Source organism: Lycorma delicatula, chromosome 10 (genome assembly GCF_047948215.1).
Source record: "Lycorma delicatula isolate Av1 chromosome 10, ASM4794821v1, whole genome shotgun sequence".
NCBI classification, from domain to species: domain Eukaryota; kingdom Metazoa; phylum Arthropoda; class Insecta; order Hemiptera; family Fulgoridae; genus Lycorma; species Lycorma delicatula.
Window position 1 is genome coordinate 88,843,901 of NC_134464.1, and position 27,446 is coordinate 88,871,346.

Below are 27,446 nucleotides of genomic sequence, written 5' to 3' on the forward strand. Positions count from 1 at the left end.
AAACCAAATAAACATTTTAAACAAAACTTGTAGAGAATTTTATTCTGAGTAAAGTAGTATGAATAAAATCCACAGAAAGTAAATAAAAAAAAAGTAAATATCAAAGTTTATTAAATACAGAAAAAAATGAAAATGTGACAGATTTTAACGAAACATAATTTTTAATATCACAAAACAAAAAATTAAATATTTTAGAAAAAATCTGATGTGAACTACACATGTCTTCCTTGTACGCCTATTAAATTACATATACACATTTTTTAAAATGAAAAGTACATAAAATTTTATTTCTTTAATAACTTCAAATCCTTTTTCATTTTTTTATATTATTATTGAATTATTTATCGTAATTTTTAAAAAAAGCAGATGAAGCCTGATTTGAACCGGTGTGCCTTCCCCGAATAAGATCAAAATATTCGTTAATTAAAATTTCATTTGGCTAAAACTCTGGAACCGATGAAAATAAGTAACAGTTATGATATATATATATATATCGTTGAAAAGTTTTCAATAAGGGCTATCACTGCAATTGAGAAAAATCCCAAGATCCAAATTTTTTGGGTTTTGGGCTTTTTTTGACATTTTTGGTCAAGTTAATTGCAATCAAAAGGGGAGGTGCACAAGTAGATGTTACAACAGTCAGTCCTAAATCCAAATTTCAACATTCTACGGCTAATCGTTTTTGAGTTATGCGAAAACGTACGTCTGTACGTACTTACATACGTACGTACGTACAGACGTCACGCCGAAACTAGTCAAAATGGATTCAGGGATGGTCAAAATGGATATTTCCGTTGAAACTTGAAAACCGAATTTTTTCGCGATCACAATAGTTCCTTTACTTCATACAAGGAAGTAAAAACTTTCCTTTTTTTAGTTATTTATACTTATATACTGAAAAAATACTATTACATGAAAAAAGTTATTTAGGATTAATTTTTTGGTGTGAGAGTAATTTTTAATAATGTTTTATTGTTAAATTATTATATGGTTAGATAAACAGAAAAACGTTTGAAATTAAAAAAATTCGTTTTTTTAATTTTTTCCTGTTCCACATCTCAAAAATTGCCTTCCAAGAATTCTTTTTTGATGGTAGTGAGGGAGATAACTTATGATGAAATATGACTGTAATTTTATTATTATTATTAAAAAACCAAAATTCCTTTCATGATTTCTTAGTTTTTCTCTACAACTCTTCAAAATTTCCGTTAATTGAACGTAATATTTAAAAATACTGTAGATACTTATTAGACATTTTTAAAGACGATTAAAAATTATTTTTTTCTAAATTAGTTTGAAATAATTTATTCCATAAGTTAGCAATATTAATGCTGTTTCCAAAAATTAAGTTTCAATTGTATATATCAAAAAATTGTTTTTTTTATGTGAGTTTATTCATAACTTCTTGGTAAAAAAGTTTGATTTTTTTTTAAGCGACAAAAATTAGATATACGTTTTTATAAATTTCGCATCAACAAATTCACAACATCGGCTAACTATTATTAAAAAAAGAAGATACATTGTAAACGTAAAATAATAATGAACGTGAATTAATTTTAAAATATCATTATTTTCAGTCACGTTGCGAGAAATTAAGAATTCCGAAAGACTTCTACTAATAGAGATGACAACCTAATCATAAAAATACAAAGATCCGGAGGTTAATAGCAATATGTATTCGTGAGACGCTGATGTTTATATTCTATTTTCGTTCGTGAGGATTTTATAATTGCAAATAAGATATAAAATATTCAGGAAATTGTATCTATAGAGATTGCGGATGGTCATACCATATCAATTATCTGATGAGAAGTGATAGGTCTGTTACAATGCTCTCTACGGTACTGTAACACAATTAATATGCAAATAACGTAGCCAGTGCCCCCTGTATCTAATTCAACCTCTTACCCGTTCAATGTCGTTTTGCCACCGGTTAAGCCATGTATCATAGATATTATATTGGGTTTGACGTTAGTGTATTGTATTATACTAAAATCTTAATATATTACTGCACCGCATTTCATGTGTTATTACCGTCATTATTCCAATAAATTTTAATTAATTCTGTTAAAATAATTAATAAATTTCCTTACACTCCTATTTTAGAAATTTTACTCTTGAAAAAATTTAAATTATGAAAACTTACCTCAATTTTTAAGTGGTTTTTAACTTTTAGAGTACCCGAATCAAATTCAATCAGATGAGTTAACAAATTACAGTTTATACAAATATGTAATGGGTATTCACACTATCTGGTAGGAAAATTGAAGTGTAGCTCAGATCTTGTAAATTATTTTATTTATCATGGAAAATTCTAATTATAATTAGTACCTATAAAGCAACTTGACTGATTCATCAACGCTCAGCTAAAACTAATGAAGATAAATTGATGAAAATTTGTATACATGTATTTCTTACGGTGGAAGTACACACTAAAATGGGATTTTTTGAATTTACGAATTTAAAGGGTTAAAATGGACTAACAATGAAATTTTTCACGGTTTTTTTTTTAAATTATCAAATTTAAAAAATGAAGATATCAAATTGAGTTTTGGTGTTTGAAATTATATGAATATCTAAAAACCAATTTCTAGATTTTCTGAAATTCGAATTTGAAAAGGGTGATTGCGATAAAAACATCCTGAACAACGATTGAAAATTTTCCCTATTTCCGACTACATTAAACGATAATATTCATTTGATATGTGCTTGCAAATTCACTTTAAATACCGATAACTAAAAACTATTTTCGTTTTTTTTTTAATTTCGATTTTTTAAGGGATGGTGTACCGCGCGGTGGCTCAAATAACGCATGGCTGTTTAATGGTGTGCGTCCGGTTACTTGACTGAAAACATGAAATAAAAATAATTTTAAAAAAGTGAGAAACGAAGTACGGTCATCTCCTAGTGATGTTTATATGGTAACAATAAGAACCGGGAAGAATACATTTATATCCATATTTCGTACAGGTATGTACAGGTATAGTTGTAACTAATATCTTTAAGATGGAGGCTGACTGTTTTGAAACCCACATTCTTAGATCACTCAAGGTGATCCCGTACAAACAAATTGCTGCTGTGAAGAAATTACAATACACTCATAGTTTTATTATTATTATTATTTTTACGTAGGCATTATTATTATTATTATCCTCCCCCGACTGTCTGTATTGCCCCGATGTAGGGGACGACGCTGAGCACACATTTTTCAAATGTGCTCGGTGGGCGGCAGATCGAGGGACACTAGAGGCGGATCTCGGAGCACTGAGTCCCCACAACGTGGTTGCGATGATGCTCCGTGACCTGAGCAGCTGGGAAAGTGTAGCCCGATTCGTCGGCAACATTCTCAGGGCCAAAATGATTGACCTACATAGTTCTGAAAATTTGGTAGCACCTAATCAGGCTAGTATAGAAGGACTTGACCGGAAGTAATGTGTTAAACGGTTCCGGGTCGAGTCCTGGTAGAAAGGGGAGTGATTTTAGTCGCTAATCTGCTGATAGTGATTGGATAACACCATCAGCGGGAGCCCGACACTCCGTGCGTAAATGCATTTCCACCTCCCTCCGCAAGAAAAAAAAATTATTATCCAAAGCATAAATTTAATGAACACATGGGGGTCCAGGGTTAGAAGAACCCATGACTAGACGGGCGAGTAAAGTAAGCACTAATCGGTTAAACATGCTCTGACCGCGACGGGAAACGAAAGTAACTATAGAGTCCCGCGTTGGGGAATGCTATACCCGTCGCGGCTTCCATTGATAGGAAATCGATTGAATTCCGCTAGTAAATATCATAAATGCGTTCAATACTTAAGGAAAGAATTTTTGGTTATAAAATCCTGGAACCAATTTTGGTACCTCATATCATATGTAATAAGCGCAGAATTAATTTAAATAAAGATTCTTTTCCTATGTTTGTGTCACTTTATTATCTAATTAAGCGTTATTAACTTTCACATGGTCCAGTGTTCGGATTTATCTATAAAATGAGAAGTTCATCACTGGCAGCCGGAGTAAGAAATAAGTTTGTGATTTAATTTTCTTATTAAGTATGAACAATGAGTATAATCTACTGCATTTTTCCACTTAGAAATAGATGTAGGTAACTGAATTAATAGTATCACTATGTCCGTGAACATGTAATGCATATTATGTTGAAATGGCCTAGTCCGAGGTTTTTCCTTTGAGATTAACGGTTTACCCTATCCAATAACTCGCTTTGGCGAATTGTATAGAATTATTACTGCATTTCGGCTGCTTTAAGCATGGAAAACAATTAAGTTTTAATTTTGTAAAAATTCTTTTATAAATTAAGTACGGTTTTTTCTTATTTAATTGCGATTTTCTTCCAAATGTAAATTAAAAATCATTTAAATCTCATTTAATTATTATCGAACAGATTAAGATAATCTATTATCTTAATTACATTTTAATATATATAAATATAATGTAATTTAATTGTGAACAATATTTTTATATTTCTGTAGTTCGTTAAAACCAAAAATAAAGCTGACAACACAGTTGTAAGACCTTCCCTTCACGCGGCTAAATCCGCGTTTCGGAAATATCATACAACTGAGTATTGTTCTGATGCACGGCTTACACACACAACTTAAAATATTATTTTATTTAAATATAGAATATTTTCAGTAATCTAATGATTCTTACTAAAGCGCGCGCGCGCGCATACCGTATTTAATTCATGCGAGTGCGCAGTAGTAGCGGCAACGGTTGGTACTAACTAAACTAATGTAATTTCAAAACTTACATGGAACAAATTTCGCTTGTACGGTTGGTAAACTGGTTTAGCCGCGAGGGATTAACGCACCAGGTACCGAATCAACCGGACGATCGAGTTGACTCGGCCAGACCCAGCCAAACCGAGTTACTTTTTTACACTTCAAATAGTATTCATATATTTAAGCCTACCGTTCACCTTTCTTTTCTTTTTTGTTAAGCCTCCGGTAACTACCGTTTAGATAATTCTTCACAGGATGAATGAGGATGATATGTATGAATGTAAATGAAATGTAGTCGTATACAGTCTTAGGTTGACCATTTCTGAGATGTGTGCTTAAGTGAAACGCAACCACCAAAGAACACCGGTATCCACGATCTAGTGTTCAAAACCCGTATAAAAGTAACTACCTTTACCAGGATTTGAACCTCTCGACTTCGAAATCAGCTGATTTTCGATGACGAAATCACCATTAGACCAACCCGCTGGGTTCTACCGCTCAGCTGCTACGTCACAACATAGCAGTAGTTTAGAGTATTTATTCGGGTAGGGGTGTGATTTTATTGTTATGGATGATTAGATTGTTATGGGTGCAAATATTGTTATTTTTAATCGGTAACAAATGCGCCTAAGAAAAATATGACCTTAATTGTATGTCCGACGGTTTCGGGCGAATCGAGGGGATGCGCTCTGAATGGACCAAAGTATCCTCAAAGAAAGAGTCGCGTGGCGACTTCGGAGCTTCGTCAGTAGCGACGGAGCTAACCCTCAAAAAGGTTCTGGACTCGAGGACGGAAAGAATCCAAGTCTCCCGGACCACGAGAATAAGGAACCACGGCGTGATCTTGGAAGTCGTTAGTGAGCGCCAGGCGAACCAGCTGCAGGAGGCCGACGTTCACCAGAAAGAAAGGGCTGAAGGTTCGGTTACTGGCCGAGCGGAGGCCTGCAGATATTGGTGTATTATATACCAAGGGTGACAAAGGTAGAGGAGGCCTAAATCCTTAAGGCCGTGCACGGTCGAAATCCTACATTGGATATGGCCGTCGAGGACTTCCTTAGGAAAACCAAGGTGGTTCGGCAGCGGGGAAAGAAGGAATCCCAGACGAGTCACTGGGTTTTAGAGACTTCGCCTAAGAACCGGTTTTGGTTGACGGTGGACGTCTGGTTTTCGGATGGACCTCATACAGGGTTGTCTACCATGTAGAGGTCGCCCGATGCTTTAAGTGTCAAAGCTTTTGGTTGGAGTGGCAAATGGAGCAACGGGAGGAGATGGAATTGATGGCTGAACAATCCGGCCGGGCCATCAAGACTGGCTGCAAAAGGGTCCTACAGCGGCCTAGGCCAATGGATTTCGAGATCTGAGGGTGACCTTGCTCCACAGCTTCACTTCCTTGTTCTTTTAAATAGAAAATTTAACGGCATCAATGCCCCACGTATAGAAGTAGTCTGACCAGTTCGATCAAAATCGGTAAAATAGTTCTGGATATATAAGGTGATTCAGAGGCCAATACCGAGCATACACACGTGCATACGTTCATTAACATCCGCAAAATTTCCGTCCGATTTTTGGGTTTTTTGAGTTCCTTAGCTGTCAAAACGTCATGATCCGGTGAAAATCTCATATGACTAAATTTTACCGATTACAATGCTTTCCCTTCTAGTTCTGTAGCTCTCCTATAGCTTTAACTAAACGGGAAAGTAAAATATATTTATATATACTTAAATCAGCAGCCTGAATTTAAAGGCTTTTTTTATTCTTCTTCCCCCGTTTTTCCTATTGATTACACACGGTCCGTATAATGGTATTTTTCACTTATTAAATGGAAGATAACTTTGAAAATAGTTATAAGTTACGGGATCATTAACATATTTTACATATTAAAAATATAAGCATTATTACTTATAATTATAGATATAAATTAACCAAACTTAACCTAAGTTTGCTTCGCTCGCTAACTTCGACTAATTAAAAGTAATGTTTGATTGTTTAAATAATAAATAATTGCAATAATTACTGATTTTTTTTTAAATACTCAAAACATTACTGTGTTAGTTAGTCAAGGTTACCGAGCGAAACGAATGTAGGTTAAGATAGGGTAAATTATATTTATAAAATAAATAAACATAAATGGTAATATTTGGTTATATCGGGTGATATTAACAATAACCCAAAAGTTTACAATTTATTTGCCGACGGGCTAATAGGTACGCACAGAGCTTACCTTATGCCTTTTTTCGCGATGATACTTTCCTGTTTCAAGTTCCGTACAACCGTTATCATTACATGAAATTTATTCCTTAATACCACTTTTCCATAAAATCGTGAATTTAGTTTTTAAATACAGTATATAATTACTGTAACCATTCCGTGATAAGAAAGTCTATACAAGTCGGATGCGAAAAAACCTTTAATTATATTGACAAACCGTACAAAACTATACCGAAGAGTTACTCATCTGATAATCAATATAGCATTGGAGGTAACAAGCAGCAAACTGTGTAAAATCAACTTCAATTGTTATCAACGTACGCATGAGACTTTACCTAAAACATTACCTTTATATAATTTATGTATAAAAAACTACTTTAAATCTAACAGTTCCAATCCATAGTGGTTATCTGTACAAATAAATATGTTTAAAATAAATATTTTCGAAGTACTGGAAATTTCTCGGCTAAAAAGGTGCTGTAGTTTCTCAAGGTAGTAATTTAATATTCAATAATTTTAACATATTATAACTTTTTTTTTATTCTTTTCAAGAAAAAGAATATACTTTGTAGAAAAAAATAAGTTAAAAATTAGGTCATCAGTAAATTAATCCCAAATTTAAACCACTATAAAATCAAATTTATCACTGGCTTTTAGTTATACTAAAACGCCTTAATGTATTTTACAATAGTTGTATAATTTTATTGTTTAAAATAAATATTACTTCGGGTAATGAAAGCATAAGTAAATAAATATAAATTTGCGTACGACATTTTAATAATTTTATACATTATGGGTAAAAAACTTATAACATAAAAGAAGAAAATTATATGTATATCACTGTTTATTTTTTATATATGGATGTAAATTTTAATCAAAATCAAATAAATAACGTATTGTAGGAAGTCACCATCAAAAGTTTATCATAAAAATTTTCGTTAATAAAGAAAGTATTATTCTCGTAAAATAATGGTAAATAGTAATAATTTTTTTCTTCGTTTGTAATGAGATACAAACCATTCATTATAAATCAATGATAATGATAATATATGTATATATAACGGTGTTATGATAATATATAATGTTAATGATAATAAGATATATCTGATACATGTTATTTCAGAATTTTTTTTTTTTTTTAATAAATATCTTATAAAATATTATTAACCAATTTTTCGATCAGTGAAGTATAAATCAGATTAATACATTAGTGTAACACTTTAATGAATATGCGGAATAACTCTAAATAATTAACGATTAAACAAACATAAGATTAGCAAAAAAAATACACTTGTTTAAATATGTCAAAGCAGTAAAACAAATGTAAATTGCGCAGTAAAACAAAATAATAATTATAAAATGAGATTTGAACATTACATTGATAATAAAAAGAAAATGATAAATTTAAAAAAAAAAAAAAAAAAAACACAATTTCATACAGATAATTACATTTATTTCACAAAAAATATACGAAATTAAAATTATATATTATACAAAAAATTACATGGTGAGATGCATTTTGATATATGTTTCAAGATGAAGTCATATCCTACTAATAAGCTAAAAATGATGTTCTGCTGTATGATAATTTTCTTCAAATGAACTTCCATGATGTAATGACTGATGATCTTTAACTGGATATGGAACCGGATATGGTTTTTTGATGTAAACTGGATACGGTTTTGGTATATGCACAGGTACAGGTCTATCGACTTGAACTTTAACCGGATACGGTACTGGTTTCTCGACTGTATAAGGTACTGGTTTTTCTACCGGTACATGCACTGGATACGGTCTATCGACCGGTACCTTAACTGGTACAGGAATTTTCTTTTCGACTGTCACTGGATAAGGTTTATCGACATAAACTGTGTACGGTTTCAGGATGTGTACCGGATACGGTCTGTCGACTGGAACTTTAACCGGATAAGGTACTGGTTTTTCTACTGTGTAAGGATGCGGTACCGGTACTTTAACTGGAACCGGTACATGTTTTTCGACAGTTACCGGATACGGTTTCGGTACGTGTACAGGATACGGTCGATCGACTGGAACCGGTATTTTCTTCTCGACTGTCACCGGATAAGGTACTGGAACTTGTTTGGTTAATGTCACGGTTTTAGTTACCTCTTGATTCGGCACGAATTCTTGATGTGAAATATGATGATCATCGGAAATGTGAATTCCTTCGACTCCCACATTACTATCGTATATGGGGGATGATTCGTGGCCGAAACTGTGTCCGTAGCTGGCGACGTCAAATAGTTCACGTTTACCGTGTTTCTTTTCATCTCGGTTATGTACTTCTAGTCGTTGTGAAGGTCGGTCGTCCTCGCTGATTTCGTCCGCTACGTTCTTTCTTTCATCTTTAGCTAGTACGCCTCCTGCTACCGCAAAACACAACAGTAAAACCTTTATCATACTGCTTCTGCAGCTTACGATCGTTTGATGGCTTAACGTCGTTGCAGTCGATATTAAATACTATCCAAAGAAAGGAAAGTTATCCCACCACAATTACTTTTACGCAGATATTTAATGTTCTCTCACACATAGTATAACATACTTTACCGATTAGCCTTGTTATACAATCGTATTATGCGATCCAATAAAAAGTAATTGACATTTTTCATAACTAAATATGAACTGGAAACAAAGTATTACGCTACAAAAACCGTTTGCAAAATGTATTAATTATAATGTAATCATAGCTGGCAATTCCGCATAGTATCGCAAAAATGTAAATCAATAAACAACTGTCACTGACAATACCTTGATGGTCTATACTTTCGAAAAGGAGCGATATCTTAATAACCGTGTCTGTTACAGTATATAATTACATTAAAACGGTACACAAACTAAACACACGATTTATTCAAATCCACAAAACGTAACCTGAATATTCTAAATACATTTCTGTAAAATTAGTATCACTATTGCCGCATATAGCTTCACCTAAATTTAGGGTAATACGGTAAGGTGACAGACTTCTGCACAATCGTCTCAAATGCCACTGTGAGCATTCTCAGTTAAATTTATTTTGCTCATAATATTCTTTTTAAATCGTATACTAAACTTTTAAAATAATTATTTAAAGTTATTAACGTACATTAATATTCTTACTGCCTTATTTCGATCAATTAGTATCTTTAAATTCCTCATCGTTTGTGTTTATCTAATTTTTATATTTCAGAATAAAATATACATAAAAAAATGTAGGCTTTTAAAAATAATAAATTACTGGACTATAAATTTGATATGTTAAGACATTTTATTTACTTTTTTAGTAGGGATTATTATATAAATAATAATAATTCCACCCAGGTAACGGGCTGAGATAATTTAATGGGAAAAGTTATTGATATTTTCAAAGTTAAGCTTTCTATCTTGGTCTGGTCTACAAAAATACAAAAGAAAGATTTAAATTTAAACGTATATTCTGGTGTTCATCATATGTCGTATAATTGATTTAATGTTAAATTTATTCAAATGAATAATTTTTATACTTCTCCCATCTGTAAACTAACGAGATTAAAATAGCGTCTCCATCCATTACGGCACAGATACAAATCTAAAACCAACGGTCAGTTATAACACCTTGATATTCTATACGTACACAAAATAAACAGAGCGCATCTTAATACGCATGATTATTATCAAATATATAAATCGATAAAAGCCTACAAAAAATATTTAAAAAATCCAATTCAAATTCGAACATATTCTAAATATTTTCAATTTAAAACACAAGGAGTCCACTGGGCTGGTGATGTGGTGAAATTGTCGTCGTAAATCATTTGTTTAATAACTAATTTTCGAAGTCAAAGGTTCTGACGTTGAAATCTTATTAAAGGTTAGTTACTTTTATACAGATTTGAATAGTATACGAAGGATACCGGTGTACTTTGGTAGTTGCAGTTCAATTAAACATACTTCTCAAGAATGTTCGGCCTGAATGGTCTGTACAAGACTACGCCTCATTTACATATAATTTTCATCTCATTGGTCCATGAAGGAGATGTTGCTTATTGTTCACTATTTGAAAAGATTGCGAAGTACAAATTCGGAAAAAAAAAACAACTGCTAGGAGTAATTTCACGTAATATCAGTACAATATGATGCTTGATGGAATAATCATAGTCACCTCAAATGGCACTGCATATATTTTCAATTAAAAGGTTTGGCTTACATATTGTTTTTTGTCCTTTTTAAAGCGTTTCCAAAAGTGTTATAAAAATTATTTTAAATTGTGATTATATTTTATCTATCGCCACTGTCTAATTACTGTGAAAATATTATACTGTGAAAAAAAATTATAATTGATATATTAAAAAATATATATATATATATATATATTAAATGATTTGTTTCAATACGATAAAACAGTGATTTCCAAACTGTGCGCCACGGCGCCCCAGAGAGCCGCGGCCTCTTCAAAAGGGCGCCGCGAAATATTGTAAAAGCTTCATAATTAATTGAACCAAGACATTTTTATTTGGCCTAACTAAATAAAAAACAAAGTCAGAAGCTAAAAATATCTAGAATTTTTTGTGTGGTTTGTTTTTACTTAACCTTGTATGAAAGTAAAGTGGTCGGCGAAGAATGTTCTAGCGAACGCTAGCCGGTAACGCTGCTCCTTCTCGATCGCGCTGGACACGTCAAGATGATGCGTAGACCCTTCGCGACGGATTTGGAATGTTCTGCTGTTAAAAAAATATGCCTTTTGAAGTCAGCTGAAAAAATATCAGCTTTTATAAAAAAACTATGGAGAAGAAAATTGAATGAAGATGCAGGAAAAGATTATTTTTTTAATATTGCAGCAATTTTTGACAAGATATAAAAACCATGTTTGAAGGGCACTTATCACAGCTAATTATCTGGTTTGAGAAATACTTTCAAAATGAAAGTTTCGATATGTTTGCATGAATTCAAGATCCATTTAACATTAGTGCTCCGTCTGAATTTCCTTCTGCGGAAGAAGAGAATCTTATCGAGTTATCTTACGACAAAGTTTGAAAGCAAAATTTGGCAGCATAGAATTGACAGAATTTTGGATTTCAATAAAAGATGAATATCCCCTTCTAAATGATAAGGCTGAAAGAATTTTAATTCCATTTTCGACGTCGTATTTGTGCGAAGTTGGGTTTTCGGCGTTCGCTGTAATAAAAAGCAAGTGTAGAGCAAAAATTAACGTGGAAAAGGAAATGGGGGTGGCTGTGTCCAGTTTAATTCCACAATTTGAGGAAATGTGAAGTGATTTGCAGGCTCATCCATCACGTTATTAATTTAATGTTAATAAAGTAAAAATATAATGAAGGTACATGAGATTTATTTATTTTTATCTCTTACTTACGAGTAGTCATACTTTTACCTAGAGTAGGCGCCATGGAAAAAGCTTAATTGAAAAAGGGCGCCGCGACTTGGAAAAGTTTGGGAACCACTGCGATAAAACACTTCCAATCAGGTTATGATCTGAGGTATATTACTAACAGTGGGAATTCTTGAGGTGAAATTTAAGCTTTCATTATCGTCTACAACAATACGAAAATAGGGAACGAAACTTGAATTTGTGTTTTTTAATGTTAATTCTTGTTATATTCATATGCCATGTAATTTATTCAATTTTTTTTACTGACTTTTCGAGGAAAAGTACTGTATTACATTGGGTCGAATGTTGGAAATTGGTAGTGAAAATTAATTTTCTCTACGTTTTGAGGTATAATGAGTACGAAAATACCATTCACTTAAATTGGGGTTATATTATATATATAGGCCTATGTATAAAATGTCGTGGCTCGAAGATTTCCAAAACTACCTGATCATTTCATTGAAATTTAGAGATGTTAGTGGTGTATCTGAAGTTGTGTATATGAAAAGCAAATTAAAAAAATATAAACTATTAAAAACCAAATTAAATTAACGAAAATTCAATTATCTTGCGCAATCCTTCGAAAGAGCTTTTTCAATGAACATAATTCTTATTATCGTTATAAAAAAGGAAAAACAAATTTTTCGTAAAAAAAAATTATTACATATTTATTCATAAAATTGTCTTTTAATCGACAGTTATAAACGTCCCTTGACATATCTATGGAAAAATTAACCTTTATAATCAAAGATTCTACAACTCAGAGATTACTAGTCGCTGAATGCTAGGTTGATAATAGCTACATTAATTATTAAACCATTTTTAAATTAAAACCAGTTTGACAAGCGTACCTTTCGTTTTCTGCATTTTTTTTTTTTTTTTACTTTTAAGGCCGCAAAGGACCACTTTAGTCAGAATAATTCAAGTCTTTTTTGCCGATCTTTTGGCTTTAAGTTCTTAGCTTTTACTTTCTCCCAGTATTTAGTTCATGATCTTGCTTAATGTATTCTTAATGATCTTGCTTTACGATCCTCTTCTGAATAAACCCTTTTTGTATAATTCAAAGTTCTTACTTTAAAGTCGGTATTCGGATATTTAATAACAAATTTTAATTTTTCTTTTTTTTTTATTAAGTAAATCTTCGTAAGTCAAATTTAATTCTTGCATGTCTTCTTTAATTTCTTTGATCCATAATGGCGGATTTTTTAAAGACCAAAATCGATAGATAATTCTCTTAGTAATCCTATCCTGCGGTAATCTTAACAAGAGTGCGCAGAAAGAAATTCGCCTCTTTTTCATAGTGTCAATTAAGGATTCCAAGTTTTCGTACAGACATTTATTAGGCGATAATCTGTACTGATTTTCGTGTTTATATTTTTTGCTTATGTAGGTTCTAAGAATCCTGCGTTCAACTTTAAGCAAGGTTCAGTCCTATTTTTCTGATTTAATCTAAATAAGGTCTCGCTCGCGTAAGTAATTACCGGTTTAACCACAGTTTTGTAATGTCTAATTTTAGTGTTAATCGAGAGCGATTTTTTGTTGTAAGTATTTTTGGTTAGTTGTACCACTTTAAAAAATTTATTAAGTCTTTCGGTCCAATTTTGTTTTTCGTTACAGTTACAAGTAATGATCTCTCCAAGAAATTTAAATTTTCTACAAGTTCTACTTTGTTTCCATTAATAACTAAAAGATCTATAGCCATAATTTTAGTTTTTTCGTAAGAAATTGACAAAGCTAAGTCGTCGGCAAATCCTAGGCAATTTAAATTTAAGTTATCTCTTTTGTATCCTATGTGAATATTTTTTGGATTAATTTTAAACCATTTCCGCATCAGAAACTCTAGTGCACAATTATATAATAAAGGCGCAAGTCCGTCGCCTTGTCTCAGTCCGGATTTTATGTAAAAAGGCTCGGAAAATTCGCCACGAAAATTTTCTGCATTTATTAAACAGAGAAAATATAAAAATAAACCGTTATTGTTATAAAAACCGTTTCATTGAATTGCGCGAGGAAATATTTTAAATGCGTTTCATTCTTAACTGGGAAATTTCATTTAAAATTTTCTGTATTAGTTACAATAACTATCATTGTTATGCATCATTCATACGGCAATTGCAGTGCAGAATTAGTGAAGGCAAAGATTCTTTCCTTTTCTTCGTGTTATTTTATTACCTAGTAGGATTCCCCGTTGTGGCTTCTTCGCCCGTGCTGTATGCGTATAGAACTTCAAGAAGTGGGAATAGTTTTTTAGTAATTATGTGTAGGCTGTTGCTCTCAGAGTTTTCGCTATTCACAATTTAGCGGATGAAACAAAATATTTAAATAAATGATGCGTTACCTAAATCAAGTTTTTAATGAAATCAGGAGAATATTTGTTCAATATTTACTTTACAGAAAAAAGTCCAGGAGTTATATCGTTTCATTTTTTGGTATTTCAACGCCTACATATTTTAATCATGTCGTCTATTTGAATATCTTTCAAATTCAAATAATCAGTTTCGGGGTGATAATCAAATGCTGATTACAGGTGTAACATATTATTCAAAGGATGACCTCGATTTTCAGCCGAGCGTAAAAGTTGCATTTTTAAGTCTTTCAGAATGCTCTGGCGTAGATTCGCATTGTCTACAATAATAAATTATAGTAACCGTAGAAATTCTTCTTCCTATCCGTGACATCGTCTACCTAGGCGTTATGAAGATATTAATACCGAATTAAAAATCGAATCTATGCCGATAAGAAGTACCATTATTCTAATGGTACTTCTTAGTTCAGAATATAAAAATTTACAGTGCTTCTTTAATCGCGTGAGAAGGAATTCTAGCGGATCTCCACCAGATAACACTATGACATTAAATCTAGTAAAACACAATTTAAGAATATTGACATAAAATTCGATATTTCTGAAACTATTAAAACTTTGTTAAGTATGTAAATACTCTTCATTCCGTTTAATTTTATATCAAATAATTTGTTGTTTATATGTGTTTCGGTAATAATAGAAATTAATCTTGAATAGATAAATATATTAAATTTAGTAAATCACATAATATCTCCGTGAAAAAGTCAATATTGATGTAGACAGTGATCAAAATAAACGATGACGTCAATATAGATGATTACATTAAATTTAGTAAAATAAGTCTTGGTTGTTTATTTATATTTTTAATTTATACAGTAGTGAAATAGGTTAGATTGAATTGTGGTAAACATTTCAGGGTTCATAAGAAAGTTACAATTAAAATTTTATAATGATCGGTTCTGTAGTTTTCGCGGTTGTTGGAAACAAATTTAAAAAAAATTCGCCTCCAAATGGATTAGTTCAACTTATTTAAAAATAAAATATAAAATCATTACGGAATAAAACCAATTTAATTAGTGTTACTATTCCTCAATAGTGACAATCCATGTAAGTCAGATGAGAAAATTATAAACAATTAACAATATTTTATTGACAAATCTTACCAAATTATAAAGTAGTTTGAATCCATTATTACTCAGCAGTAGAAGATTAAAATCGTTTTCACCGTTCACGTAAAACATAACAGTTATGTAATTTATCAATAAAAGTACAGATTTTCAACTCGTACAGATTTTTGTACTTGTAAACGTTTAAAAATAATACTGCTAAGTTCTTTTTTCAAAATACTGGAAATTTCTCGGACGAAAACGTTTTGTACTTTCACCTGGCAATCGTGTTCTTTTCAGAAAAAGATTAGTTACAAGAAAATTATCAGTTAAAATCAGGAATTACAGATTGTAATCATGATAAAATCAAATTTAACCATTGTTTTAGCTGTCCCGAAATATTTTTAATGTGTTTTTAAATGATTGTATAATGTTATTATTTAAAATATACTTGCTTTCGGGTAATGAAAAAGCATCAGTAAAAAAAGATATAAATTTATATACTATAATAATTGTATACATTTTATTGGTAAAAATCCTAGCCATTATATATCAAAGAAAGAAAAAATGTTATGTATATCATTCTTTACTTTATTGATATACATTTTCAAATCAAATTAATAAGTTATTATAGAAAGCTACTACCAAATAGTTGTCGTAAAAAATTACATTATTTAGTTATTATTCACGTAAAACTTGGACCAGTAAAAACGAAGGAAATTATTCATTTTCTTCCCTTTCATTGGATATATATCGTTTCAGTTTTTTTTTTCAAATGAACTTAAATAATCTTATAAAATAATATATAATCTGTCAATTTTTTAATAAAGTATATATTTGATTAATACATTTTTTATACACATAACAACACTAAATAATTAAAAATAACATAGATAACAAAATAATGTATGACTGCATTTAAGAATCTCGAAGCAGCATCGTGAAATATAACATAAATAATAGTTGAAAAATGATGTTGTAGAACAATGTATGTTTAATAGAAAGAAAGTGATATATTTTTTAAATAAAAAATAACAATTTCATATAAAAAGTTACATATATTTCAGAAAAAAGATATACAAAATAAAAAATATAAATAATATTACAAAAAATTAAACGATGAGAAGCACTTTGATGTATGTTTCAAATCAACCTCAGAAGCTAGAGATGATGTCCTGCGTGATGATTTTCATCAAATGAACTGCCATGATGGATTGAGTGATGATCTTTTACCGGATATGGAACCGGATACGGCTTATTAATGTAAACCGGATACGGTTTTGGTATATGTACCGGTACCGGTCTATCGACTGGAACTTTAACCGGATACGGTACCGGTTTCTCGACGGTATAAGGTACTGGTTTTTCTACCGTTACATGTACTGGATACGGTCTATCGACCGGTACTTTAACCGGTACGGGAATTTTCTTTTCGACTGTTACCGGATACGGTTTATCGACGTAAACGGTGTACGGTTTCGGAACATGAACTGGATACGGTCTGTCGACTGGAACTTTAACCGGATAAGGTACCGGTTTTTCTACTGTATAAGGATGCGGTACCGGTACTTTAACTGGAAACGGTACATGTTTTTCGACTGTAACCGGGTACGGTTTCGGTACGTGCACCGGGTACGGTCGATCCACTGGAACCGGTATTTTCTTCTCGACTGTTACCGGATAAGGTACTGGAACTTCTTTGGTTAACGTTACCGTTTTAGTTACCTCGTGATGCGGTACAAATTGTTGATGTGAAATATGATGATCGTTAGAGATGTGATGTTCTCCTATCCCAATATGATTATCGTTTATGCCAAACGATTCGTGACCAAAATTGTGTCCGTAGCTACCAAAACCGAAAAGTTCACGTTTATCTTGTTTCTTTTCATCTTGATTTTCCACTGCCTGTTGTTGCTTCTCTGATTGTGATGGTTGAACATCATTGCTGATTTCATTCACCGTAACCTTACTTTTATCTTCATCTCCCAGTACAGCCCCCGCTATTAAAAAATACAACGCTATAAACTTCAACATACTTCTGTTGCTTACAGTTGTTTGATGCTTTACAACTGTTTGCCGTTGATCTTAAATACTATCAAATAAAAGGAAGTGTACCCCACTACAATTACTTTTACACTGTATTTCACGTTAACTCACCCGTGCAGGATAGCACACTTTTACAATTAGTGTTATATCATACTATTATAGCATGCGATCTGTAAAAAAATGTTATGTTAATTATAACATCAAATATTACGCTTCAAGCGACTATATTTCTGTGTCATCACTGGTTTATCAGAAGATAAACAAACTATTACATCGTAAATATTTTATTAGTGCAGATGATACATTTAAAATTTAATATATTTTTGTTTGCGGCCATTATAACAACTGTAACGTTCATTTGAAAGCATGTTTAAGAAAACAAGAAAAAAAAACGGTAAATTTAATTTTTTTTTAAATTTCTATATTATTTCGTGATTATTTATCTAATTAGTCTACATTTATCAAAAATGGTTTTTCTTTTACACTAGATAATTTATATTTTAATGCATAATAAGTCATAAAATGTATTCGGTGATCGCCACAAATTAACGTTTACAAATTTCTTAATGATTCATCATAATTTTATGTTACCGTGAAAGATCGAAGTATAGAATGCCAATATTCTCCGGTGAATATTGTCACATACCAAATTAGTTAGTGAAAGACCGAAATATTTGCTTGTTTGAACCTTCACCGGTATATCTTGACAGACACAGATAAGCTCTGGTGGGGGATCGAAACGATAACTAGAAATTTAAAAAAAAAATCACCCAGTACTAATCTCTAAGGTAAATAGATTATGCGAAACCTTACTAAAAAAAGGAAGTTAAAATTTAAGCCATACATAATCTACTCTTCTTCGCTCGCCAACCTCGTCTAATTAATGTTAAATATACAAATTATATATGTTATTCTCCAACATTGGAGGCGATTAATCAAATTCACCAGTAAATTTGGTATTTGGTGATTTGTTTTTTAAATTTCTAGTTACCGTTTCGATTCCCACCAGAGCTTATCGTGTTTTCCGACGTCCAAATACGGCGAGCGTCCAAACGTATAATAATATAAGGAAATATTTCGGTTTATCGCCGACTTATTTGGTATGTGTCGACATTCACCGGAGAATATCGACATTTTGCCAGATATCGGACTTTTATGGTAATATGTATATTTATATATTATATTTCTTCGAAGTTATAAGTTTAGAGTAACGTAGTTTTAGATTGCATAAGTACAATGTACACGTATTTACCATGAGTGCCCACGTAGGACGCAGATCCTGATTTTAATAATTGAGAAAGTAAAAACAAAATATTGTTGTTTTTTTGTTCATTTAACCACAAATAGTCGTCCTTACTTCCATCGAGAGCACTAGAAATATAACATTTCTTGAACGATTTTTTAATTAAATCATCCGCTGTATTTTACCTTTCCGCAGTAATCCACTCGCAAATCTCTTAGCAAAAAACGGTTTCTTAATTTTACTGTGATATATTCTCGTGTTTCGAATTGACCGGTTGTAGAAACAAAGTTTCAATTTCACTTTGTAGAAACAAATGGAAAATGGTTTTAAATAGTCTTAAATATCTAGATGTTTTAGAATAGATATCCTTTCATTAGGAATAATAACCTGATCGCACTTTCCAGTAATTAGTGTCGGCTTTACATCGGTTGTATGAATTTTAAAACTGTCTATTATGTGTATGAAACAATTTGTAATAAAGCGCCTAGTTGACGCTCCCAAAAGCATTTTAATCGAATCCAGTAGTAAGTCGTTATTTACTACTGGAAAAGTCCAACCTTTTTCTTGTGCTAGTCCGATAATATCAAGAGGAAATTTTTCACCTTACTGTAAATGTTTTAATTTAAAAATTACATTAGGTAGTAATTTTTTCCCGTCCAAAATTATCGTCAGAATCACCCAGCTACGTTGTTTTTCGTAACCGACAATTCCTATCTGAACACTAGTGCACTTACACTTAGAATTATTGTTGTCGATGGCATTTCGTCAACCGTGTGTGGTGCGCGTACCAATTTCACCTAAGAAATAATTGTTTCTGTTTCGTAAATATACGATATATCTTTTAAAACTACAATATCAGTGTAACGTCGTGTATGCTTCTGGCAGTCCCTGTTCTATCGTTTTCCTACTATGAATAAAAAAAAACTATGGCGTTCCCATTTAATGCTAGCTTTAAATTCATATTTAGTTTTTAATTTTCTAATATTGGTGATTACTCATAGCTAAGTTTTTTGTCGTATCTAAATCATTTTATTTCACTGGATGTAGATTCGTAGTCAAAACAAAGCAGTTTGTATTGCAATTCTTTATGGATTGACTAATATATAGATTTAATGATTTCACATCATTTTTGTGAATCCTTAAAATCCATTTTCGACTGCAACAACAATACCGGTCAAAATGGTGCAAGTGATACAGTAGTGGGCACATACGGTATTCCTTTTTTAAAACCAGTGTTTTTTTTACGAAAAAGTCATCGCTTCAGGATGATCAGTCTAATAGTCCTACGTCAAAATTATCGGTAACATATAATGTTAATACTAAAATTTAATTTTTTTAAGATAAGCTTACGAAAATAATAATTTCATTCAATTATATAGAAATTAGTTTAACAAAACTTGTGTGTAATAAAATGGTTAAGCTGATGGTATTTATTCATGTTGCCAACTAGTAATCAATAAATTCTCTACTAACCCCTCGGTATGAACGGCCTGAATTTTTCAATAAATAAATTTAAAAGTAGTTTTTAAAACAACGGTTTTTGTTTTAAACCGAAATTGCTCTAAAAAGTAGAAAATCATTTTTCACTGATTATAAAATAATGAAAATAGTTTTCAACATTTTTAAAAAGAAAACCATTGTGCGCTCATAAAACGTTACTTTGTCTGTCATTTTAATTTATGTTCTCATTTTTACCTTTATTAATTCTCACAGAATACATATTCGAATTCTTCAGCAACGTGTTATGAACGTACAGTGGATTTCTTTTTACAAATTATTTTCATTATCTTATAATCACAGAAAAATTTGTTTGTCCTTTTTAGAGCAATTTCGTTTTAAAAGAAAACTATTGTTTTATTTATTTTTTTTAAATTTATTTTTTACTTTTTATTCTCCCGTCCGCTCTAATAATCACAAAATTCAAAAAAATTAAAGTCAAAATCAAAAATTAAAATCGCGAAATTTTTTTACTTACGGTAACAAACCGGTTTGTCATCATAACAAAATCAGATAATTTACAGTAAGAAATCACTAACGATAGGTTATAGTACCAAATTTATTTTGTTGTAAAAATCATTTCGAAGCCACAACAAACCCTTAGTTACCGAAACATATGATTTGTTATCTATATGTAAACAAAGAGTTTCATAATGTCCACCATATTGGATTTAGAACGATATTAAATATGATATATTATATTGTCATCAGAACCAAAGCTGTGTGCAAAATTTCAGCTTGATTGGATAACGGGAAGCGTGTCAAATTTCAATTACTAAATTTGATTCGTGCAGGATTTCGAACCTAAGAAAATCATTGAAAAAAAAGAAAGAATTAGAAAGATAAAAACTTGTTGAAACGTGCCATTTTTAATTTCTCCTTCGCGGATCAATAATGTTTTGGTTATTATTCTTTTTATGAGTTCTTCATCGAGTACATATTCGTTCGTTAAGATTATTCGTTCGTTAAGATACAAACAAGATCTCGTAACAAAGGAGTTAACAATTATTCCATACATCAAACAGTATATTGTACGCAGTAATGTATTGCAACATAATGTATGTTGCAATATAAATACTGCCTGAATCACATTTATCGTAAACAAAAACTAATACACTCGCTAATCGAAATAAGTATTCAACTTTAGTTATAGTGATACGACAAAATAACTGTTTAACAAATAAATTTATAGTAATTTAATTTCCAATTAGTAAAAACGAAATCAAAAACAATATCAATAACTATATATAACAAAAAAGATAAGTTTTATTTATACAATTATTTCCAAAATTTTATGGTATCACTCAAAAAAAAAGCTGACTACAAAGTTGTAATATTTTCCTGACATTATTGTTATTATTCTTGTATGCTGGAAAAGTAATTATACATGAAAAATAATCTAAGTTTTCTTTTTTATTGGATGAGGATAATTTATGATGAAGTTTTATTATCAAATTATTACGTTTAAATAAACCAAAAAAAGTTTTAAAAATTCTGAAAAATCACTCATTTTTTAAATTTTTTTGCTCCCACCACCAAAATCTCCTTTCAAGAATTTATGATTTTTTTCTACGTTTACTATGTTAGATGGAAGAAACTAAAAAATAATTCTACTGAAAAATGTACAAACAATAAAAGGTTACCTATTTTTTTTTCCTTTTTGGGAGCAAGGGTGTAATTTATGATGAAATTTAATTCTAATATGATTATTAAAAGATTATTATTTAAACTTTTAATACTAGTAAACGTTTAAATAAAATTTTATAATTTTCCAAAAATCAGTATTTTTAAACTTTGATCGATTCCCTTACCACTAATATTGCACCCAAAGTATTTTTTTTTTTTTATCTTTCCCAATACTACTATATCTAGTAAAAACATAAAAAAAATTCGCTTCATAAATATACAATAAATAAAAAGGTAACTTTTTCGAGTTTTGGGAAGGGTAGAATTTGGGGGCAAAATTCTTTTTTTTAAATGGCAAGATACGGATGTACACTGGTACTGAGCTTAATATAAAATGAGGTTATGTTAGAACATTTTGATAGAATGTACCCCGAAGAAACTATCTACCCCATTCCTTGCAGATATTGATCCGTACCATCGAATTGCCCTTACACCACAAATCTCTGTGCCAAATTTCATCAAATTCAGTTTATTCAGTCACATACACACGTAGGTGAATCAGTACAAACATTACCCCCACTTTTGTTTTGTTTTTAGGGTCGCTGGGATAAGAAACGTCGAGAAATGAAAAAAAAAAACGAAACTCCATTTCCTGATTTCCATTTGTCTGATTTCATTTGTCCATTACTTTGCTTTTCTTCTTGCAACTTAATAGAACAATGAAGTAAAAAGGTCCAGTTGTAAAATATTAAAGTAATTCAAGTATTTTATATTTTTTGTCCGTAATATATATTCTGTACTACGATGCTTAACTAATCATTGGCGCAAACTTTTTTCAGGAGTAGAAGAATATAAAAGGCGTTTTTTTCCAATTTTTTTTAAAGAAGAGTTTTATATTTTTTCAGTCGTTAATTGTAAAAGTACAATTTTAATTTTTTAAAGTTTCTAAAGATCCCTTTAAGTTTTGCTCGGTTTAATTAATTTATAACAAAAATTGATTAAAATATACCCTTTTTGAAATAATAAATATTTTTAACTGTTTTTGAAAAATGTAGTCTTAAAGCTTTTTTTTATTGCGGTTTTCTCCAACTCAAAATTTTCTACGTGAAAATTTTCTACAATGAGGTCGATCGATTTTTTAATTTATCCTTAATTTGGTTATAAATAACGATTTTAAGAATTAAGACAATTTCACTTTTGTTGTACCTCAGTATTTCTTTTTTTGCATAATAATTAGATAAATATCAAATTAAGTAAAATTTTACAAGCTATTTCTAAAACATTTATGGACATTTTTTGATAAAACCGTTATTTCTGTAGTTAGTAAATATAAAGAAACGGCTTTTGTCCAGTCCCGCCATTAAAAATATTGATGGTGAGCGAGATTTATTAATTCCTAAAAATGAAATAAATCGAACATCTATGGCAATTTCTATGACTAATCTTATTCCAATTTATTTTTTTGTACAAGTCTTTGCATCAAAAGTTAGCAGATTCTTTTTCTTTTTAAAATCACTGATTACTTACTAATTTATTAGATTAATTATTTATATCTTATTCAGATTATTTGTATTTAATACTTCATTCGACCTCGCTAATTTCAAGGGTAAATCGTATCCAGATTATGTTTACCCTTTAAAATAATTTAAAATTATAATACTTAGCTACTCTAAATTTATTATTATATAACTAAGCTAATATACATGTGTAAATAACTTTATATAAAGAAGCTTTTATAGAAGATGTTTTCATTTGTTTTTCCTATGAATGAATGAAGTAATCTTAGTAATAATAATAAAAGTAGAACTAATTCACGGTCTTTGTTCGTAGTAAAAAGGAGAGAGATTTTGAACGAACGTATACGATTTTAGGTCGGTATTAAAAATGCGTGTAATGAAAAGGAACAAAACAAAGGGTGTATAAAATGAAAGCACTCCATCAGTCCTTTTGTCAGCCAACGCATCTTTAATTTCTATCTTTCTCTTATGCTTCTCTCCCTTTCTTTTAGCGTACATATATATCTCTTGCTCTTTCTATTTTACTCTTTCAGTGTAATTCTGGAGTAGGTCGGAAGGGGAACGACGACTATATCCATCTATGATTTAAAGGGAACGGACCGCGTAGTGTTAGTCACTTATTGTTTATGGTTTTGTGTCTTTATTAAAAACAAGGTTTTGATGGACGTATCCTTTGAACAAACGTAATGGCGGGTGAAATGAAGAAATTCTTTTCTCGGCTTCAACATAAATAAAGTATCTTTTGTGTTTGTGTATGTGTCTGTCTGTGTGGGTGTGTGTTTTCTATATTTTGTGGTTTATTTTACAGACAGTAAGGCAGCTATAAATTCTACGGTAAAGTAACTTAATCGCTTAAAATATTTAACTTAAATGAATGTAGTTATAAATAGGTATAACCATACGTATATTAATAATATACATTCAAGTCGTAGATTTTTAATTTTTTTGCTTTTTAAAACTAACTTTTTTTTCTTTCACTAAACTTACATCTTAACATTAATTAGTATTTATAAAAAATAAGTGTACCATGGTATTTGATTAAATTACTGTAATATGGAAATGCAAAATATATATCCGTAGTCTTTCTTAGCAGATTCGCAAAAGATTAAAATCAGAGATTTTTGAGACAATTTGAAATTTTGAGAGAATTGATGGCAAAAAAGTTATCTACCCCCACCTCCTACAAATATTGATCTCAAACCTTTACCAACAAATTGCCCCTTTATACGACTCTACGTTAAATTTCATCAAAATCGGTTTCCACTCGCATGTACGTACGTACATATCAATATTACTCCCACTTTTTTGGTTTTTGGGATCCCTGGGTCACGAAACGTCGAGAATTAAAAAAAAAGCCATACCCCATTTTTTTATCTGATTACCTTCCTTCTTTCAGCATAGCCTAGAGCTGTGATGCCAAAAGATTAAAAATTACGTATAAGAAAAAAAAAAATTATACGTGATTTTCGTATCAGCGTGTAATATAATCTGTTATAATAATAATTTATGACCTAAATTGCATTTATATGTTGATATCAGTGACATTATATTTTAGTATTTGATTTTTTTCGTTAATTATTTCGTTTTAAAATATGAATAGCCTGTTAAAAAAGATAATGTGTTTTTAATTACTGTAAATATACCTACATTGTTCTTTGTATATTACTTTTTTATTTAATTTAATCCATCATAAATTACGTTACAAAAAAACGGTTCATTACGTGTGCTGTTTCTTCTTCGTAGTAATTATAATTTATTAATATAGAAAAACGATCTAATATGTTTACTTTTTACGTGTTAGAAGAATTATGAACCCAAGTTTGTTCACCTGATTACTTTAGTTCATTAATCTCAACAATTTAATAGTAGACTCTATATTCAAATTTTATTTCGTTTACCGTTTAGTTTTTTCTTTTTTTTTCTGTTTGTTACAGTTCTTTTATTTAACAAATCAAGGCTCAGATCAGGTCAGTAAGAGATAGTGAATCGTAGAAAGAGATAAATATATTTACGGATCGACTAAAAAAGATTCATCAATCTGTAAACACAAATACACAAACACAAACACACGGGTGATTGGTTAGAACAGCGATCAAACTTTTGGCCGCTGCTTGATGAATACACACTTGATTGTGTGACAGACAGTAAAAACAGGGAGATAGACAGATCTTTCCATCATTTATAGGCCTATACATGACAGGATTAATGGATCTTTCTGTCTGTGTTTTTCTCTAACACTAGGATATACACCGTTCATCGAATGTTTTGTTTTCTTTTCTATCGCCTGTCTCACTTGTTTGCTTGTATCTTTTGTTTTACTCTTTTTCTCGTAGCCTATAACATTAAATTGATTTCGGACATCGTCTCTTTTAATCATTTATCTTTTCTCTTTGTATTATTATTATTTTATAAAAATCACTCTTAACGCATCCTTTCATGTTATTTTGTACTTGTCAGAATATACTTTCATTTTTGCTTTTTTTATCTTTCTTTTGAAAGAAAATTAATCGCCGATCATTTTTTATATCTTAATTACTTTTACGAAAATCATTTTCATACTGGTTCCTTTGATATAGGAAAAATATAATTAAATTGTACTATATACCGTAAGCCGATTTATTTCCAAATATTAGCTTTCATAGATCAGATACATATAGATTTTGATTATTTTCACATGTCCTAAAATATTCCTAAAAATTTTCCTTTCTTTTTAATAAGTTTTTTCATTTGCGATTTTAACTGTCATCATCGTTTTTGCAACGTAGAAGCATTTTGGTTTAACGGTTGTGTTACGGTGTTTATAAATTCTGCGTTAAAAGAAAACGGATTTTTTTGTTAAGTAGTCAGTTAGTTCCATTTTCTTTCCTTTCATTTCTGAATTGGATGATTTTAAGGCGTTATTCTGTATTATTTCTTCAAGATTTTTAAAATCTTCAACTGCAGAGTTTTCAAAAAGTGGCGCAACCGTATGGGAAAATGAGTAAGTTACAATATTTGTTGAAAGTGGCTTCCATTGGTCACATAATTGAATATGACTTTGCACGGTCTTAAACACATATTGTAATGTTTGCTGAGGAATTGTATCTATTGAGACATCGTTCGATTTCGGTCTGCGATTCGAGGATGAGTTTTGTAAGCAGTATCCTAAAGGTATGCCCAAAAGAAAATTTCAGGAGGGGAAAAATCAGGAAACTGAGAGGACCACACCTCCCTTTGAAATCACTTGTCCGTGAAAATACTAATCCAAAAAAGTCATCTGGCTTTACATATAAAATAAACCACTGACAAAAAGCTACACGTTTATCAATGCCAGCAGTAACTACACGAATTCTGTTCGGATGCATCTTGCACAATGCCGTGTGGGAACTACTGACGAAGAGACCAGACCAGAACATGCAACGTGGTATTCAATTATGTGAATCGCATAATGGAGATCACTTTCAACAAATATTGTAATTTATTCATTTTTCCATAAGGTTACATCACTTTTTGAACACTTTATTTAATTTTACCGTAATTTTTTTTTCTGACATTTCAGTTTATTTTTAATATTTTTATCATTTACTGTATTATATTATTATTTTGTTTGTTTATATTAACAATTAGTTTACATTTTCAAAGATTAAGACAGTTTAAAATATATATATACATATATATATAAACATTATGAAAATGTAGAATTAAGGAATGAATAAGGTTTTTTTTTTATTCTAAAGATAAATTCTTCGACTAAATATAAACAAACAAAACTTTTGATATTTTATGATTTTAGTAGATCTATTCATCATAAATGTAAA

The 27,446-nt window shown here is 30.7% G+C and overlaps 1 protein-coding gene across 1 annotated transcript; it reads right to left on the bottom strand.

Annotated features, from left to right (window-relative positions):
* Positions 1-8,507: 8,507 nt before the first annotated feature.
* Positions 8,508-17,754, bottom strand: LOC142330908 (uncharacterized). The gene is made up of 2 exons (XM_075376376.1): positions 16,883-17,754; positions 8,508-9,399 (listed from the first exon to the last, which is right to left on the bottom strand). The coding sequence occupies exons 1-2, from the start codon at positions 17,752-17,754 to the stop codon at positions 8,508-8,510; spliced, it is 1,764 nt and encodes a 587-aa protein (XP_075232491.1).
* Positions 17,755-27,446: the final 9,692 nt, after the last annotated feature.

Excerpts from the sequence above, each read along its gene's own strand:
- LOC142330908 (XM_075376376.1), bottom strand. The coding sequence starts at position 17,754 with ATGTTGAAGTTTATAGCGTTGTATTTTTTAATAGCGGGGGCTGTACTG. Across the intron at positions 9,400-16,882 it reads CACGCAGGACATCATCTCTA|CCATCAAACGATCGTAAGCT; the intron begins GCTTCTGAGGTT and ends AACGACGTTAAG.